The sequence below is a fragment of the Balaenoptera physalus genome (assembly GCF_965194825.1).
Source record: "Balaenoptera physalus genome assembly, chromosome: 3".
NCBI lineage: Eukaryota > Metazoa > Chordata > Mammalia > Artiodactyla > Balaenopteridae > Balaenoptera > Balaenoptera physalus.
This window is the reverse complement of record NC_138890.1, coordinates 99581016-99601532: the sequence shown is the minus strand read 5'-3', so window position 1 is coordinate 99601532 and position 20517 is coordinate 99581016. Positions and strand designations below refer to the sequence as shown.

Genomic DNA, 20517 nt, shown 5'->3' with positions numbered 1-20517 from the left:
AACTTTTTAGCAGCCTCTTTTATTTCTATCCCATTTATCTAGGATTTTTTCTTCCTTTGGTTGATGGTAGTGCATGAATGCTTAGGATAGACTATTTGGTCTACAGGTAATACCTGGCTTCTGCAAAGGCCTCTAAAGGCCCTCAGATACCCATCTTATTAAAATGTGTCCACCCTGTTGTTTCGGGGATCTTCCTGAAGTGCTCTGAGAATGGTCAACCAGTGGACACAAAAAGATTGTACTTTGAGGACAGCAAGCTAAGTTCTGTCTTTTCTTCTTGCTAAGGTAGTATTTGCCCTGAAGGAAAAGAAGGCTTCAGCTCAAGCTTCCGTGGCAGGCATTTTTCACAAAGTTAAGCAACATAAATTTTGCTAACTATCTTCTAAATGTTAAAGCAACCAAATTGTTCTCAATTATATATTTTTCAAAAATTTTCAGAAGTTGTATGCATGTGGACATACAACTCTTTACTGTGTTATATGTCACCTAATTAGCATGATCATCCTTCCTGTGTTCAATTCTTACAGTACATTCTTCACATTTTATAGATGTTGGATCATACTGTCACCATTTTACATTATAAAACGTTATACGCTTGCTTCTTTGAAATATAGATATTCATAAGTAAAAGATATAAGACATCAAGTCCTTGTTGAGAAAGCAACTGTGTATTTTACCTCTCCCCCCGCCTCGTTTATTGTCCTTTCAACAGTTAAGTAGTTATAGTTATATAAGAAATTACAAAAAAAGCACAATGAAGCACTCTTAACCCCGCTGTTAGAAAATAAGCCCGTATGAACTTGAGACCATACCATTCATGTTATTTTATAATGTGACTTTTCTTTATGTGAAATATTAATAATATACTTTCATTTAATAGAATATTCTTCTAAACCTGATCATTAAATAACCATATGATATTTCATCCTGTAACTGTTCATAACATAACCCCTTATGTGGGAGGCAGTGTAGGTAGGTAAGAGAATAGGGTCTGAAACAGACATGCTACTTCTGACTAGCTGTGACCATGGCCAAGTTGTGTACTCATCCCATTTCTCCATCTCCTTACCCAGAAAATGGGGATAACAGCTTTATTTTGGGTAATTTGAAGATTAAATAAGTTGTAACACATGGTACTTAAACAGAGCACTGACAATAGTGCTGTGATATATTCTATTATTGGAGCATTATTACCTATAATTTCATTATTCTAGTAGAATAATTAAACACATGGTAAGACACATGGTAAGAACTCAATAAACATTCATTATTACCTATATTGTTTTTAGCTTTTTGATGTTAGAATACTGTGATGAATATATCTGAAGAAAAAAGGCTTTTGCTCGTGTCATATTATTTCCCTAAGATAAATTTTTAGATGTATTGCCATCTTTGCTACTTGCTGTTAAGTCACCCTCTGTGGAGGCTGTACTAACATCTGCTCTCCGTGGCACTCAGGGTAAGAGAGAAAGCACGTACTTTCTCACGGTGAGCAATGATGTTCTGGGAGTGCATTATGTTGGACAATGACAATTCCCATGTGAGGATTTCTGCAGTGCTCCAAACCACTGAATATTGAACAACTGGAGACAATTCAATGCACAATACTCTTTGTTTTTAATATTTATATAGTCTTCTGGCGAAGACATGAAAAAATAAAAACATGTTCTTTTTTTTGTGTACTTAGTATATTAGTCTGAATTTTGCTTGAAAAGATATTTGTATTGATAGGAAAATTTACACTTGACTACATTGTGAAGATGTCTTCTCCTATAGAAACTAATATTTCCTATTTTCAGAAAAAAGCGGCAAAACTCGGGAGCAGTCAACCCTCCAGAACTCAGGCTGGTGGAACAGCTCCGGTCACCAAGGTCAGTCATTTCCTGAGCGAGAAAAGACCCCTACTCTACAGGTGTACCATTAGTGGGTGGGACTTGTAGGGAAGGTAAACAGTGTCCATATATCACTGAGAGTTTTTGAACAAAGTATCATTTCTGTGCTGGTGGGGGTAGTGTGAGGCGGGAGGCATGTAATTTCTTACTAATGATTTGAATGATTTAAAACCTCACAAAGCCATTTATGTTATTATTCTTACTGGTATATAATATTGTGTCCAAAAATATTCATTATTACCACAAATATCTATAAATAATATTTGACTTTTGCACACACCAAATTTTCTTCATGAGTATTAACCACACCAGGCTGTCTGCTAAGTGTGCTATATAATTATCTTAGGTAATCCCGTCACAACCTTATAATTATTATTCCTTTATACCTGAGGAAACCTGGGCTCAGAGATGTTAAGTAACCTCGACAAGATCACAAAGCCAGTAAGATGGAGGAAGGGTTCAAAGCCAGGTTTCCAGTTCACACAAGGTCCTGGACCTTATAAACTCTGATTGAGCCTTCTTTGGTAATATAACACTACAAAGCTTTGCAACTTATAAAAATCACTGAAATTTCATCTTTCAAGATAAGATGTAACTACCATTTTAGCTAGCAGTTTTCAATATATAAAATAGTTTTGTTCCTCCCATTTCAGCTTGTGATCTTCCAGTGTGTCCAAGATTATCAAAAACCTTAACCTATTTCAGGATTGCCTAGACAACTATTGTAAATAAGCATTTTTCCTTTAAAACTGGTAGCTCTCCTATGGAGGGCTGTGGACTTTCTCATGGATGTTACTTGCTTGGTGAAGAGTTCGTATTTTAGTGCCTTCTGGAGTCTCAGCTGCTCTCCTAGCTCCTAAAAAGTACCCAAAGTAAAACTCAGCTGAGAAATGAGAAGATTCTGGGCAAACATATCTCTGCTGCGGTTGCCCTTGGTAGCTCTCATATTCTATTGTTTGGAGGTCTCCAGATTTTCTGGATACTTCCTATCTTTTACAGTATTAGAACCTTTATTTAACTTATGCTTAAATTATGCCTCTAAAAATGAGAAGCCTCATTAGCAAAACCCCAACCTCATGAGGTTTAGTGAATCATTTGTAAATGGTTTCTAGAATTATCATTACCTAAACTCCTACAGGGTCGGTACCTTGTGGAAAATCGCACTTAGTTTTTGTTTTTGTTTTTCCCTTGAATTTCGTGGTAAGAAGCAGGCCCTTTTCCATCATTTTTCCCCACAGGAGTATCATCCAATCATTTCAAGGCGGAATGCTTACAAAGAATTTGGCCATCCTCCCCAAACCCTGCTAGGTCTCAGGAAGCTGTGGGAGGAGGTGTAACTGGGAGGTGGACACATTTAGCCACAGAGTTATTGTATTAGTTTACTGGCACACTTGTAATTCTTTCCTTGGCTTCTGACACTGCCTTCTATCTCTCCTTGGCTTCTGACACTGCCTTCTCCTATCTTCATTCTTCTCTCGATTATTCTTTTTCACTGTGGTTTCCTGACTCAATTTCCTTCACCAGTTTCCTGAATATTAGTTTTTCCAGGATTTAATTCTTCATTCCTTCCTTTCTATATCTTTAACTCTTATAGAGTATTAGAGGAAAAAAAATACATCTGCTTTCTTAGTTTTCTTATTTTGCCTTTTGATGCCAGATTGAAAGGGCTCGGTATCATCATCACCTAAAAATGATCATTCCCGTGCATCATTCAGAAAAGCTGGGGGTAATAGCATTTGTGATCCCTTGAAGCATTTTATTACACAATTAATTATCATAACACACACAGGCAAACAATATTCTCCCAACACATGACATGACAAAATAGTAAATACAATTGGCAGTGAGAATTAGGCCTGGTTTTCTTGATTCTGGACACATTCAACTCGAAAGTTAAAGTAAGTGACAATTTTATAATTATTAAGAAAATCATAGTCTGTATTAAAGATTCAGTATTTAATGATAGAATGGTTACCATGTATTGCAGAACTGTTTTAGGAGAGTTCTTACAAAATCAGTAGTTATGTGCACAAATAATACCACTTCTGCCATGCAGTCCTGGGCTTGGAGGATCCAGAGCACTTAAGTGGCATAGATATTTCTACTGAATAGCTCAAAATAATTATTATGTTTAGTGCTTAAAATCAAACTTTTGATAAATTAATAATGAGGACTAATGAGGCTATAGAAATTAGACTCTTATTAAATAAGAAAATAGTTGCGATCCAGTCAGGCAACTGTGTTACTGGAAGAGTTCTCAGGCAGCTTCTATTGTAACCACCAACTTATTCAGGCGAGGAAAGCGAGGTTGAACTTGCATCAGGAATGCCTCTGCAGGAGAGCACAGCTATTAAGAAGTACTGGTTAAAGTTATCAGTTCCAACTGGAATTTACTCTGACTAGTTCAAGCTAAAAAGGAATTTCTTAAGGGATGGCGGGTAGCTCCTAGAGAAATCCAGAAGGCTCCAGCAGAAGGAATGTAGTTTCACAGCCAGGAACAATGCCCGGACACACCGTGGGAGCTTCTCCTTGCTGCCACCGCAGCTCAGCACCTATCACATTCAGGACTGGAGGCCAGAAACTCTGGCACTGCCAACCTCAAATGCTGAAAGGCCTTATCATAACACAGATCTACCGGTGGGTGGCGCCTCCGCACAGGCTTATTTTCAATCTCACTCTTGTGAGGCGCAGCTGATTGGCCAGTGCAAGTCCCATGCCTCAGCTCTGCTGCACGGGGAATCTGGGGTTGGGAATGCTCTGGTTCTTCTTTGGGAAGGTGCTTATTGATTAGGTGGGAAATGATCGGTGAGTAGTGAGGATTTTTCAAGTGTATTGTCAGCTGCCAGCTATCCACTACAGAAAGGAAAACAGGAGAATTACCTAATTGAACTGGAGGAAAATCACTGATTATAGGTTGTTTAGCAACATTAGGCCTTTTAAACAGAAGAGGGTACAAACAGCTTTTCTCCCAGTTAGAGAGGAGAAAATCTGCACAGGAATAAGCACCCACCAGAGAAGTCCTTCTGTGGTTTTGGCCCTGGTTCTGCCATAACTAGCTGTGTTAACTTTGGCGGCACAGCCCTCCTCCCAGGCCTTTACTTTTCTCATCCATAATATGACTAAGGGGCCGAATAAACTCTGCATATTGTGGAAGGTATTCTATCGTTCAGTGTCAGCCTCACCCACAGAACCGCTGGACCACATGCGGTGTGTTTGATGACTCTGTTTGCTAAGCAGGCAAGCATTTCTATTTCAATAGTTCTGCATGTATTTTAACGTACTAGGAAAAGTAAACTGGCACTTCAAACTCGTGATCCCATGGATGTTTTTGCTTAAGACAAGGCTAGATTAATGGTTAAAAAGTAAATCTATTTTTTAAAATATTAAGTACATGTAGCTGTGGCAGATTAAAAAATATTAAGTAGGTAGTACACAAATAACCAAGGTTTGGGAAACAAGATCAGAGCAGTAATTCTCATATTTTAAGGTACATACTGAATCGGTGAGGTGTTTACTAAAATGAAGATTCTGACTCAGGAAGTCTGGGGCGAGGCTGAGATTCTTTCTGCTTTTCTAACAAGCTCCCAGTTGCTGCTGCTGCTGGTCTGGCGACCACACTTTGAGCAGCAAGGATGCTGAATTGTGCTGAATGTGGGTAATTTAGACCACCTGTACCTTAGATTACCTAAACATCGATTAGAGAATCTGGTTAAAATGCAGATCCTCAGGTTCCAAGCTGCAAGAATCTGATTCACCGGGAGTGGGTAGGTCCAGGATTTTCTCTATTTAATAAATACCCTCCAGTTTTTCAGATGTGGGTGATATGGAGTCCCCACTGGGGGAAAGGTTGAGCCTCAGGGACTGGGATAGACACGGCACATCTGGGAGCGATAACATCCCTCTTCATCTCCAGGGAAGGGAGCCCCTTTCTACCTGTCCTGCAGGACAAGAATCTTTGGAAAATTTACTTCATAACCATGTAATTACTAACCTGTACTCTTGAGGAGCTCAGACATACTCACCCTCATTGAGGGAGATATGCTGCCTAACGGTGGGGCTGTGGGACCCAGGGCTCATCCCTCTCGGGGAGTGGCCCAAATAAGTCATCCTAGTTGTCTTTTGTCTCAGGAAAACCTAGATGAGCTGAGGTTTATTTGAGAAACAAAAAAGCAGAGAAAATACTGACAGTAAACAAAAAAGGAATTTTAAGCTGAATTTTCATCAAGAAGACTTATGAAAATCTACAAACAATAATGCTGGAGAGGGTATGTGGAGAAAAGGGAACCCTCTTGCACTGTTGGTGGGAATGTAAATTGATACAGCCACTGTGGAGAACAGTATGGAGGTTCCTTAAAAAACTAAAAATAGAACTACCATACGACCCAGCAATCCCACTACTGGGCATATACCCTGAGAAAATCATAATTCAGAATGAGTCATGTACCACAATGTTCATTGCAGCACTATTTACAATAGCCAGGACATGGAAGCAACCTAAGTGTCCATCAACAGATGAATGGATAAAGAAGATGTGGCACATACATGCAATGGAGTATTACTCAGCCATAAAAAGAAACGAAATTGAGTTATTTGTAGTGAGCTGGATGGACCTAGAGACTGTCATACAGAGTGAAGTAAGCCAGAAAGAGAAAGACAAATACCGTGTGCTAACACACATATATGGAATCTAAAAAAAAAAATGATTCTGATGAACCTAGGGGCAGGACAGGAATAAAGACGCAGACGTAGAGAATGGACTTGAGGACACGGGGAGGGGGAAGGGTAAGCTGGGACGAAGTGAGAGAGTGGCATAGACATGTATACACTACTAAATGTAAAATAGATAGCTAGTGGGAAGCAGCCGCATAGCACTGGGAGATCAGCTTGGTGCTTTGTGACCACCTAGAGGGGTGGGATAGGGAGGGTGGGAGGGAGGCGCAAGAGGGAGGAGATATGGGGATATATGTATACATATAGCTGATTCACTTTGTTATACAGCAGAAACTAACACAACGTTGTCAAGCAATTAAACTCCAATAAAGATGTTAAAAAAAAAAAGAATTATGAGGACAGGGTCTTCTTCTCAGGGAATTATAATAAAATATTAGAGTTGGAAGGGCTCTTACTTCGCCACCTTTATTTAACAGAAGTAAAGGAACACTGATAATAAACAAGGTGGTTGTGAGGAACACCTAGCAGGAGAAGTCAGGGGGACCCCACGTGCTTTGACTGCCGGGCGCAGGCGGGTGCGCCGCTGCGCGCTGTGCCCCTGAGCTCTCCGCCTTCCGAATGCCGTCGCCTCTGGCCTGGAGGCGGAAGGGCTGGCTGCTCAGCTGTCACTAGCTATAGGCCTGAGGCCTCGGGTCCTCAGCCTCCCGCCACCGCAGCCTCCTCCACTCCTACCCCAAGCTCACTGTCCAGAGTCTTCCCTGTGATTGCTTTACGGCTTTGGGAAAAGTTGGCTTCCCATATTTCCTGTAAATTCTAGAACTCTTTTCTCTAAGCCCATCACTTACATTTATTAGTTGGCATTCTTCTTTAAGGGAGAGCATTTCCTTCTCCCCTATATACTTATTCATTCATTTATTTATTTATAGCAGTATGAATTCATGAATTCTTATTTTATTCCGTGGCTTAAATCCCTTCTTAGTTATTTTGAAATGTTTAGTCATAATGTATCACGTCCAGTAATTCAGTAGAATTCTAGTTCTGTTCAACTGCTCTTTAAAAAAAAAATCCGTTATACGATGTGAAATGTTAATTTATAGCTTCAAAAGTAATATTTGGGGGCGTGTGTTTGCAAAGATCCCACTTTGGGCCTTTGGCGACATCCTAGGAGTGGTAGACCTCTGCCATCGGCCGGTGGCCTGCGTCACAGGCCGCGCTGTTTAGTCTGCCAGCCTCCGGGATGCCAGCCCCGCGATGAGTCGGCGGCAGCGGGCACCTCCCTCCCGGAACCGCGCTGGGGGCGGGCGGAGGGGGCGGGGAGCGGCCAGCGTCGCGTCCTGGGGCCGCCCCGCCGCCTCCCTCTCTGAGGGCTGGGCTGAGGCTCCAAACGGAAACCGAGAGGGCCGAGCCCAACCGGGAATGCAAACATCCCCCAAACCCCGCTGAAGTCTCTGGGCCCGGAAGCCGGACGCGGAGTGAGTACTGATTTCGGCTGCTTCCCAGGCGGGCAGCCCGCGCTGCCTTCGCGCCGGCCCTGCGCGTCCCAGGCTCGGACCCTGCCACGGCTCCCAGACTTGGACGTGCGCTCTTACCCGTCTCTTAACCTTGAGGATCTATTTCCTTCCAAACGGGTTCTAAGTTCACTTGTGTTACTTGTCGACCCCTCCTCCCTGTCGGCGCCACTGTTGCTGGCTTCTGGGCTGGGAATGTGTCTGGTGCTCTTACACGGTAGGGTTACAAAACCAGGAGTTTGTGTGACCCGGAGAAAATGCTGAAAGAAGAAAAGCAGGAGCAATGTCGATTTGGTTTGGCACTTTTATCTCTAGGGTTAGACCCAATCTTCTCCCCGAGCCCTGCCCCCTCCACTGTGATGACCTCCGTTTTAGAGAATGAGCTCACTGTGTATATAACCTCTCCGTTTATCTGATACATGCTGGGTGTGGTATGGCAAATGTTGTGACATGTTTTGGTTCTATTTCCTTGAACACAGCCTGAGACTGTGGTCGGATGACATCGCTGAGGGGTACTTTGTACCTATCTTTCAAGAATGGAAATGTTTTCATGGAGAGTTGACGATCTTTTCTGTATTGTTAGGGTCCTAGCATTCCTCACTTATAAATGGGTAAGAGGCAAGTTCTTTATACCCATTTTACAGCTTGAGAAAACGAGGCAGAGTTTAAGAAACTTCCTTAAAGGGCTGGACCTTGGGGCCTCTGACGAGCCCTCTAGGAACCCACCTATACCTACATCAGAGGAAGGGAAATGCTTAATCAGCAGCTCTGGAAAGTTCCTGATATATGAGATGTTTTCTAGAGAGAAAACCTCTGCATTGCAGCGAAGGTCAGTAAGGAGTGGCATCTACTGTTCAAAAGGGTAAAGTTTATTTTCTAATGAGTAACTTAAAGAGTGCCTCTTCCTGACATTTTGTTTGTGGGCACTGAATTTAACTTTTGCACACTGATTTTTCAGTATGTAAAGGATATTTGTCGCTGGGAATGCTGCCTGGCTTCTAGGAGACAGTATAACATTAAAACAAAGTAGTGACATTTAGCAAAATCATGCCGAACTAGCAAAGGCCGCATCTGCTGACTGATGGAGAAGGGGTAGGTGGCCAATAGCAATGAGAATGGAGCGGGAATCCTGGTGCATGCAGCAAGGACCCTTGGTGACTATTATAAACAAGTGAGCTTCACAGACTGCATGACAGTGTTTATGAAGCAGTGCATTCAAGTATAAATGTTGGTCATGGTTCAGTTCACATGCTTTGAGAGAGGATTCCCACTGCAGAGAGGAGTTGATTATAGTATAGTATTAGTGGTGGGTTTCATCAGTTTCTTGATGGTTCCATGAATTGGCCGAGTATAATTCTTCTCTCACAATGAAAATTTAAAAGGTATCATGTAAAATAGCAGTTTGAAAGAATGAAACAAACAAAATTAAGAAAACATGAGGAATTAATTTGAACTGACTTTTTAAAATCAGTCAAATATTTGTGTTCCTATTCATTGTTTATAATAACAATTATATCTTTAATGCATCACCACTTCTTAGGTAGGACTATTTACTTTTCCCAAAATATGAACCATCTAATTGTTCAGTCCTATTTAAATAAAAAGCCCACAACCTATGTTCTCCTGTGTACATAGATGTCTTTGTATCTTTTCTTTCATTATACCTCAGAGTGCCCTCATTTTGAAGACTATATGAATCTGGAATATGTGTTTTAGCATCAATATGTCTGGCCTCATAAGAGGAACATATTTTATCCTATAGTTTTTGATATATTGAATTAATAATCTGCATACTGGGAAAGTACAATGGGTCTTCAAAAACAATTGTGTTTTATTTTTTTCTCTGTGAATAGCTTTTAACTTAAAAATGTCATCTACCCAGTGTTTCTCAACAGAGTACTAATGGCATTTGGGTTGACGATTCTTAGTTGGGCAGGGCTGTCTTGTTCCCACTGAATGCCAGAGCGTGACAAAAACACTCTCTCTCACATGTCTTAAAATACCCTTTAGTTGGGTGCTACTTCCCCTGGTTAAGAACAATTGGTACACTATTTTTATGGTAAGCCGTATAAATAATTACTCAGTCCCATTATTTCCAATTTTTAAGGCACTTTACAGAATCCCTTAAGACACGTTGACTTCTGAGCAAGTCCATATATTTGGACGTTGGAGATTTGGATGGAGGCTATGTGTAATCCTATTGCTAGTAAAGTGTCACTCTTACCCTTGTGCCCTTCTGTCCACATTAGGCAATAATAATAAATCATTAGCAAGTGACTTTAATAGGTTTCAGAAAAAAGAACAGATCAGCACAATCTGAATTAGATCTGAGTATTAATAGTTATAGCTACATTTACTGACAATTAGTGGGTTCTAGGCATATGTTGAACACTTTACATGATGTGATGATGATGCAGTGATGAAGTAGATACCCTTATTATGCCCATTTTTCAGATTAAGAAAGTAAGAGCCTGATCTCTTAACCATTGCACTATATTGTTTCTCAGAACATGTTTGACAGCTCTCCATAAAATACTTTCCAAAAAATGAGTTTTACTGGGTGAAGTTAACACACACTAAAGTCTCGTTTGGTTACATAGTCTCATTGGGCTACCTTTGGTTACCTCTGGTCACCTTTGTTCTTAGAATACCAGCTTTTCACTGTACTGTGAGCCCTTTGAAGACAGGATCCACATCTTTGGACCCCCATCGTGTCTACCATGGTGACTTCCACATGGTAATTGCTCAATAAATATCTATTGAATTGAAAAAGAATATTGTTTTTATCTTAATATGAACAGAGCCTTAAGATACCACTGCACTAGTTTAGAAATATATCCTGGATAGGAAGAAAAAGTAGAATAATATTCATTTTTGTTCTCTAGGATTTATAAGTAGAGTTTTTGGAACTTAACATCTGTTTGTCCTTTAACTAAAGATTAAAGAGTAGATAATCAAAATGATCAGTAATGAACTCTTTTTTTTTTTAACTTCTACAATGGCCAGACATGGTGCTAGGAATACAGAAGTGAAGTGTGGTCCATATAACAAATATAAAAACACAGTGTAAAAAGTGCTAAAAAGCATTGCTATCAAGGTGCTATGAAAGCACAGTGGAAGGTTGAGGGAAGGGGGCTGAGGTTAAGCTTGGCCCTGTTTGGGAATAAACATTAGGAATACGAGTCCCTTAAAGCAGATCTGCAACCAGTCAGTTGGATGCAGGACTCTTCAGAGGTCTGAACACAGCCAACTTCCCAAGCGCTGGCTCTCCTCATTCAGTATTTTCTTAATCCCAGCTTTCCAGACTTGCCCCTAACTACCAGTAGAGGTACTATGGTCTCCCCCTGTATACTTTTCTGTGTGCTCTTATGTAGGACTGAGAGTTCTGATTCATTCTAGGGCTCTCTTATGAGATGTTCTTGACAACTGTCCCTTGTAGACAGACTGGATTTCCATCCGGTGTCAACTATACCTGAGGTTTCCATCTGTCCTGCGCTCTACACAGTTGAACTGGAGACCCCACAGCTGACTGAATCTGTGTTGTCCGTCTTCCAAGCCAGCTTTGAGGGTGACAAGTTTCTGCTGCTCATCTTCCTGTTTCTTTCTTCACCACCCAACCTAAGGTGCAGGGGAGGGCACACCAGCTCATCAACAGAATAACCTGCCCCTGGATTCCAGACACTTATCTCTAAGGACACATTGTCTCAATTTAGTTTCTTATTTCACGTTTGGCAGCTGCCACGCGGTGGGCACATATCCTTAGCAAGACAAGGAGAACCTCAGATGCCTTTCTACTCACCTTTTATCATTTTTACTGACTCCTTCCCCAGGAATAATTGGCATACATTAGTTACAAAGGTGCTGCTTGGTCCGTTTTGTTGGTAGTGTTTCTTTCTTTTCCCACAGATCCCTTTGCAACACTTAAAAAAAAAAACAACCAACACTTAGTTTTATTTGGGAGGATTTCTTATACGTTGGAAAGAGGATTTGGGTCTGCTTTTACTGATTAACCAAGTTAACTTCAGTAAACAGTTTTTTGGTTTTTTTACATATTGCCAACACACTGATAATTATCCTCAGTTCTCTAGGCCCCATGGTACATACTGATCATAATGGCTAAGATATGGGTGAGTGGTGATGATGCTGTGGCTAGTCATCAGAGTCCTGGAATATAAGGAGTTCCCCGGGGAGCCCTGCCGATGGACTGCTGAGGAATGAGGAAGCTGACTGTAATCAAAGCAAGGCTTCCTTAACTGCACAGAGCTGTGCTTTAACAGTTGGGGGGGGTCGCTTTAGAAAAGAGAAGTTTCTTGGTTCTCAAATAGAAAATGCGGGCCAGTAGGATAATTCCAGACTAATCCATGGCCCTGGGGCTCTCCCGATCCTTGTCCTGGGATGTACTGCACCCCCTTGGAATGCTCTAATTCAGTGTTTCATGATATGTAGTCTGGAGAGCATCTACGTCAAATTCACCTGGGATACTTATTTAAAAATGGAGATTTCCCAAGCCCCACCTAGGACTTACCCAATCAGAATCACTGAGGAATCTATGGCTTAATAAGCTCTCGAGGTAAATCCTTACACCTGTTAAAGTTTGATGAGCGCTGCTCTAAGAAGTGAGGTGGGCTAGCCAGAGCCTATCTGTGAGCAGTCGTCTTCTGACCTTAGCAGTGCAGTGAAATCTTGGTGACAGCTGTAGCTATTCACAGGGGCTGAGACTTTTGAATCATACTGAGGGGCCCCCATGAACTGAAGTGATTGATGTTTATGGCCCTCTTTTGGAGCCCGAGAAAGGGCCTGGACCACTCCCATTTCACTCAAAGTTGCTATAAGAGATTGAGTCCAATTTAGTGTGCAGGCATACTCTTTGGACTCTGTAATGGATTAAGGTTCCCTGCACAAGTGACCTCAGTATAAAGACCTAGATGAGACCTTGGCGCCTCCAGAGATGCCCAGAATAGAGTTGTTGCGGGAGAGCATTTCCTACAGAGAAACCAGGGGCTTAGTCTCCTGCGTATTGTTTCTTTATTAGCTGTACTAAGGGTGGCCAGACAAAGGAGCAAAGAATAAAATTATTTGTATGTTTTTCAGTTGTATAAGCCTTTTCTGTTTCCTCCTTATCATGAAAATAGGAAATTGTGTTTATATCCAACAGGGCAAGTAAGATCCTCTTATATAAAAGCCATTACCATTGCTTGTCATCATCAGAGTCCTGGAATATCAATATCCTCATGCTTTTAGACATGCATCTTTTCATAATATTTTATTTACAAAGATGTATCAGGTTCAGAGGCCTTGGTCTACAGCAGGGAATTGAAACTTGTTGCCAGAATTTTCATCTTCCAGAATTCTCCACTTCTCTTTCATATTCACCATCTCTTGATTTATCTCTTTATTTAATTAATGTTTTAATGTTAAATTTTGTACAGTATTTCTTTGTGTCTGGAACAGAAGGGGGCTCTTGAATCAGAATTCAGATTAATTTTATTAAGCCCTCACAATGTATTTAAAATGTTTGAAAGCCTTTAGATGAGGAACACATGTTCTATTTTGTCATGAAGCCTCCTACTCCCTCTTCATACTGGCCTGATACACTCATTCACATCCCCCAACGTATATTTTCATTTGAGTTTTAGACTCCTGATTTACAGAGATAGGCAAATATGATTTTTCTGAAAACTCAATAAATATTTTGAAAATTGCACTTTTTTTTTTTTCTTTCTTAAATCCTTGCAACTGAGCTATATACTAGATGTGTGGATGTGTACAGCATTAAGAGTTTCTCTAGTGGTCCAGAATATCTGCCTATAAAATGACAGCACTGTTGGGCTTGGTGATGTCTACAGCGTTCTATATTTTTCTGTTGTAAGAAAAGTGTGCACTACAGGCATAATTCCAAGTATCAAGTGTCCTCAGGGTTTAGGGTCATGAGACTGGAGAAGACAGATATTCTTGGGATATTGCAGGACTGTCTTTTTAGGGAACATATAGGCTCTGTAGTAACCTGGGCTGGCAGTATCAGCACCAAAAATCTTCCTTTCAAAACCAGCTGGAAAGTACTTTTGAAAAGTAACTTTGTGAATCTATCCTATTATCTAATGCATTCTAGTACCTTCTTTTGACCAAATGAAAGCAGGAAGAGGCTGTTTGTCATCTCTGTCAAAGTGCCAGTGGGTAACGATAGATGGTAGAAAAGAGTGGTCATTTCACCCACCCCCTATAAGGCCATCTTGTTTAAAACAACCTAAAGCAGTCATTCTCCATGTAGAGGAGTTTGAGAATCACTTGGGGGGCGGGGCTTACAGCTTTTTAAGCTATAATCGTTGCTCCCTCTCCCTCCTGCCCTTTCCCTTTTGTAAGTTTCTAAGTGTCCATTGCTGCGCTCCCCCGATCCCCATACACTGGCTATGAGTGATTCTGTTCCTGGGCCCAAAACCACTGAGCTAAGGTGTTAATGCTCGGCCAGTCACATTGTCCAATAGCTTGACATAACATTCGTTGCCTGTAATCATTATGTACAATTTTAGTATAATATAATTAAATATGTATGAATATTTAATTTAATTTAATATTAATTAAATGTGTATGAATATCCTGCATACTTTGCGTATAGTTTCACTGATTAGAATTAGTGATCATTTTTTTCCCTAGCAGTATTATAAAATTATATCATCTTCCATGTGATGTCCTACTCTAATCTTGAGTTTTAAATCAATTAATTAGTTAATTATTAATTGTTTGAAATTTTAGCCACAAAGGATCCACATCACTAAGAAACAATGTACCCCCTTGCTGAATATCTAGAGATTAACGAGGAAAGGCTAACTTCTTTTGGTTGTTGAGTTTGAGCCCTCCCTTGGTTTTGAGAATCTTTTTAATTATTGTGGTAATGGGTGCTGAATTATTCTCAAACAATGTTCTTGTGGTAGGCCAGGATTCCTAGTCTAGCAAATTAGAATTGTTTCCTTCTCCAGTCCTCTGACAATCATATTCGTACACCTCTTCACATGTCTCCAAAGATTGAATGTGATGAACACTGATCTACATATTTGCAATTAAAATCTTGGCAAAATACCCTGATTGATTTCCAGTTGAACCAGTAATAAACCATATACCATATCTTTTCTGCTTGTGTATAACTTCTCCACCTTCTCCTACTGATCAATGAACTGAAGATTTGGTTACTATTCAAAATGGAAAGACAACCAATAGGAAACAAAAGACGTTCTAGCTAGTTCTGATAATCTGAAAATAATTCTGGAAAACTGTAGGAAAGGGGTTAGGTCCAGCAGTATGTATGTAGTTTGGAGAAGCTCTCCAGGATCTAGATAAATGAAAATAAATGGAAAGAAGAAAGAGAAACCAACCGTTTATTAATTTGTTAAACAACTACTATGCTAAGTGATTTACATAGGATTTCATTTAATCCTCTTAAGAGTTGCATATTTTGCAAATGGGTAAGTGGGTATTAGGACAATTTTTAAAATGAGAAGACTAAGGCCCAGAGAGATTAAATAACTTACCCTGGGTCACACAGATAGCAAGATTCTATTTGATTCTAATGATCTTTTCAGTAGACCAGTCTTACAAAATTCTAGACTCAGTAGTTTATATCCAGGCAGTTTAAATAACCAAGAGAGGAATTTGTATCTAAATTCAAAAAGCACTAGAAATTAATATTGTGCCCTCTATTATTCTGCTAAATATCTTAATGCTGTTGAAATTCTCTCTGATGAACGAAATTTCCTGCTTCTGTGAAAGAGAGTATTGTACACTGATTGGAATTAGCAAATAAGAGTTTTGTTGACAGAGTTTCTTTAGATGTCTTAATAAGCAGTAGAGAAGTGATGAATTAGACATCTTTGAATATGGTGAAATTTTTAAAAAGCAGGATTAAATTACATAGCAAAAAACTCCCTTACAGTGTAGGAATACAGTTGCTTAGACTGAAGGATAAACAGCACTGTTCATATTTTTACATCAATTTCAAATGAAGCCTATTTTAAAATCAATTCTCCTATTCTACTGAATTTTTATTTTAGGTGAAAGTGGGATGAAATGTGGTGGAAGGTATTATGATTATTTCCACTTTACAGATGAGGAAACTGAGTCACAGAGCAGTTAGGGAATTTGCTCAAGGTCATACAGCTGGTAGCAGAGCTGGAATTCAAACTCGAGTGGTCTGGCTCCACAGCCATTCTCCTAACGGCATAACATCACCTCTTTAATATTTGCAAAGATTAAGCTTGCTGTTAGCGTACATTTGTGAAGTTGTTTTTCTTATGTGGTTTCCAGAACGACGTTTTATTGCACCCCACATTTTCATTTTGGTTATTTGGAAAGCAGCTTGGAGAAGGGAACTTTGTAATAATTCCTGCCATTTAAGCCTTCTTATTAAGAACATGCTTCACTGAGAAGCCAGCTGCAAGAACAGTCATGTGACAGGCTTGTCTCTCAGCCGCCACACAATTGGCTGTATGCCAGTATTTCCTCATACGTGCCCTCTCAGTTTCGTTGAGACACTTTGAGTCTGTCATCCCTGTAGAGACTGAGCCTGGCAGTTGGTCTTATAACACAACGACACATAAAACTTCTCATTTCTCTCACATTCTGTTAGGTCTGTGCCTAAGGAATGAATTTGAAAGCACTATGGAAACCAAGCTGAAAGGCTCTGAGGCAACTGTTCAACAGAGCTCAGAATTTTTTATTCTTATACAGTAATCATATCATCAGTAACCATATATGCTTTAGATGAGCTCATAATCTTTTAGGATAAATAAGCCATGCATTTCAATCCAAAAAAAATTCATAATGTAAAATAGTGTTGCCCTTTCTCTTTAAGATAAACAACATGCGTGTGTAACTTCTCAAAGCAGTGGTCACCACAGAAGTGCTCCACCATTCTGAGACTGAGAAGAACTTTTGAGGCTGTTGATATTTGTAAAATAATACAGATCACTTTTGTTTACTGACTTACCATGTGCCAGGCCTTATAAGCACACCCTCATTAAATCCTCACTACCATCTTATGAGTTAGGTGTCATCTTTATACCCATTTAACAAATAAAAAACACAAGTTTGGAAAGGTTGAGCAGCTTGCTTGAAGTTACACAACTAGAATGAGACCCCAGGTCTGTGGGACTCCAGAGGCTAAACTCCTGTGTTTCCCTTTGAACATCTGTCATTGGGTACATTATTTAATAAGCTTTACATATTTATAGCATATCCTATTAGAGTTGCAGAACAACAGAGTTCTCAAGCCTGACAGCTTACAGATGAGGAAACTGTGTTCTAGAGAGGTTAAGACTTAAGTTCAAAGAGCTTGTCATGGGCTGTCTTCCTCATTGTTCCTTATATCGCTTCTAATCTGCTGAAACTGCGTGACTCACAGGCTTAAGAAGATCATAGACGCACAAACCTCTTCTAGGGGAGGGGCCACAAGAGGAAAGTAGGCTGTCTTTTCTGGGTCTAACTTCTCTGCTTTGTCTTGGCCAGCCAAATTCAGACATAGCTGGAATTATTTCATGCATCAAGAAAAGCAACCAGGATCCTTAGAGGCATGGACGCAACTTAAAAAAAAAAAAAAAAAAGCTGCATTTCTGCTCTTTGATGACTAATCCAGGCTACGTGGCTTGCTCTCTTCCTTGCTTACAAAATAGTCATCCCAGGGCAGAGAGGGGGAAAGGGGGAAAAGTGGAGTTCACAAAGCAATGAAAATGAAACAACTGTTTTATAGTACTGGAAGTTCAGCTTCATGCGTTTTGTGGATTTTTTCTAAGCACTTGGGGTGGTCCTGTGTTAGACCTCATAATCAGGCACTCACAAGGTGTGGCCAAATGTTCTCAGGTCTCTCTGGCTCTTGGATTGCCATCACAGATCAACTGTGGCTACCTTCCCGGTTGCCAGGCAACATATGGATGTTTATTTTGAGGTCTGCCCACAGGGTTGCATCAGAGACCAAAGCTGCATGTGCTCTCCACTTCCCAGAGCAAGTAGAGCTCAGGCATTCTATTTTTATCTTAATATATTATTAAGATAATGCATCTTAATATATTTTAATTATATTTAATTAAGATAATTAAATATATTTTAAAATATATTTTAATATATTTAAATCTATTAATGTAATATATTTAAATATATTTATATTTAAATAATATTTATTTTTATATTATTTTAACATAGTTCATGAATGTATAGCATACTCAGCTGAGATAGAATCATATTCTGTTCCCCCAGGCAGTGTTCAGTTTGTCTCATTTTGCCGTGTTCTACTTCATCCAACCGGTTGTACTCTGGACTGATTATCTCTGGTACTTTCCCACCTCTAAGTCTTGCTCAAGCTGTTCTGCTCACCTGGAATGACTACCCCATCTCAGGCTCCAACTCCATGTTTTGTAAAACTAAAATCTTTTATTTTACTTTTTGAAAGTAGGGGAGTTAACTTGTTATAGCAAAAAGTTCGTGGGCATTATCGTCAATGTCTGTGTGCAGATCCAAGCTCTACAACTTCTTGACTGTGAGATCTTAGATAAGTTACCTAACTTCTCTGAGCCTCAGTTTTCTCGTTTATAAAATGCAGATAATAATGATTAGGTCCTAGGATTTTATAAAGATATATTGAAATCAGATGCCCAAAGCCCCTGCCACAGTTCCTGGAATATGGAAAATTCCATAGTCCTCACCTACCTCCCCATCACACTGCAGTTAATACTAAGTAAATTGTTCCCATCTCCTCTGTGAAGTTTTTCCTAGCCATCTTCAAACCCACACCTCAGAAATAGTCTCCCTCTTCTGATCTCTTATAACTTCATATTGTACTTAAGATCCTATCACAATTGACCTGCTCTTATATTACATACATGCTGAGATGTAAGTTGGTGCCCTAATTAGATCTGCTGGCACAAAGCCATGTTCTCCCTGAAAGAGATGGCTCAACTGCATTCACAGATGACCCATTTCATCAGAATCATGTTTTTTGTTATGATTAAAAACTATACTTTGTTAGGTGACTGAGTTGCAGTTCTCTTTAGAAGCACCATTATTATGGTAAATAATTAAAGGCATTGCAAGACAAGACGGTATGTCATGGTGTGACTGCGTGGCAAACAATAGACAGAGCTAAACATCTGAATATTCATCTCCTGAAGTGAATAATCCATCACCGTAAACCTGTTCTCACCGGGTCCATGAATGGTGTTTGTGAAGAACGTCAGTGCTTTCTTTAGAAAGCCCCTCATTAGCCGTCTATTGTTTGCTCCAGGTGTCTTACAGGAAGTAGCTCAGGGATTTTTTTGTGTATATGCAAAGTTATACAACTACTGGGTGATGACAATAAGGATGTAAAAGACTAGATGTTTATGTTTTCCTAATCAGTTTTCTGACCTGTGCTTTGGACAAAATTTCTGATGATTGAATAAAACTCGTATAATGTTGCTTTTGAGCCATCATAATATTCATGTTTATTCATGTACAAATTTATACATTTATTTATTTAACACATACTTGTTAAGCAACTACTGTGTGCGATGCTTGGGTATGTGCAGCAGCTGAGACGGGCATGGTCCCTGCCCTCATGGAGTTCGGGTTTGGGTCTGTCTGACAGATCCTGTGAAGAAAGAACTTTAAAAAAAAGCCATGATTTCTTTTCTTTCATTTTTTGAGATGTGTTATTAAGATAAGAATCTCATTATGGTTCAGAAGCAAATTATACATTTCTCTCTTGTGCATCTAGCAGAGCTAACTTTAAAAGTTAAAAATCAGTTAACTTGGTTTTGATTTGTCAGAACTTCTTAATTAAAAAAAAATTTTTAATATTTGTTTTGTGCTTTGCCCAGATTGCCCTAATATTTGGTATGTAATTGACTCTCACAATAGCCCTGTGGGGTGCATGGTATTTCCACATGGGAAACCAGATGCTTTTCAGGTTTAATCGACTTACCTGTGGACTCATCGCCACTAAGAAGCTATCAGACTGAACCTTTCTTCTGATTTATTAATTATATTCTTGATTCTAGCTTTTTTAAAAAAAGAACCAAGGTATTAAAACTATACTTCATTCTTTGTTTAAATGAAACTTTAATTGACAATTAGAAAATGGAAACAAATATTGGAATCAACAGTGATTTTTGAGCTCCTCTCTGCTATTAAACACTGTGGTAGGCACTGTGGAGAATAGAAATGATCCCTGCCTCTTGATCGATTTACAGCTTCATTGGTAAGACATGACATACACTTAGAAAAGACTCAGTAACCCTCAACAGCATATATGATTAAGTGTTCAAGTGAGAAGTACAAACATATGAGAGTTGAGAAGGTAATAGGAGCTAAAGCAGATACAGGTGTTGTATCTTGAGCTAAATCTTCAAGAGGAGGGTAGGAGCTGTCTGAGCAGGGAAAGGCTTCCTCAGCGGTGGGGATGACAAGAAAGGCTTCCTCAGTGGTGG

The 20517-nt window shown here is 39.7% G+C and overlaps 1 protein-coding gene across 13 annotated transcripts in view; it reads left to right on the top strand.

Annotated features, from left to right (window-relative positions):
- The window catches only part of CAST (calpastatin), a 117000-nt gene that overhangs the window by 28722 nt on the left and 67761 nt on the right, over positions 1-20517 (top strand). For 7 of the 13 annotated variants that reach the window (XM_082458087.1, XM_082458093.1, XM_082458086.1 and 4 more), the window contains exon 3: positions 1800-1871. The exons of 3 other annotated variants lie outside the window; for them this stretch is intronic. In XM_082458087.1, coding sequence (XP_082314213.1) covers positions 1800-1871 — 72 coding nt within the window. Of the gene's footprint in view, positions 1-1799; positions 1872-7861; positions 8036-20517 lie in introns of those variants that run through there. 3 more of the 13 variants (XM_082458090.1, XM_082458089.1, XM_082458088.1) reach the window with 2 other exon arrangements.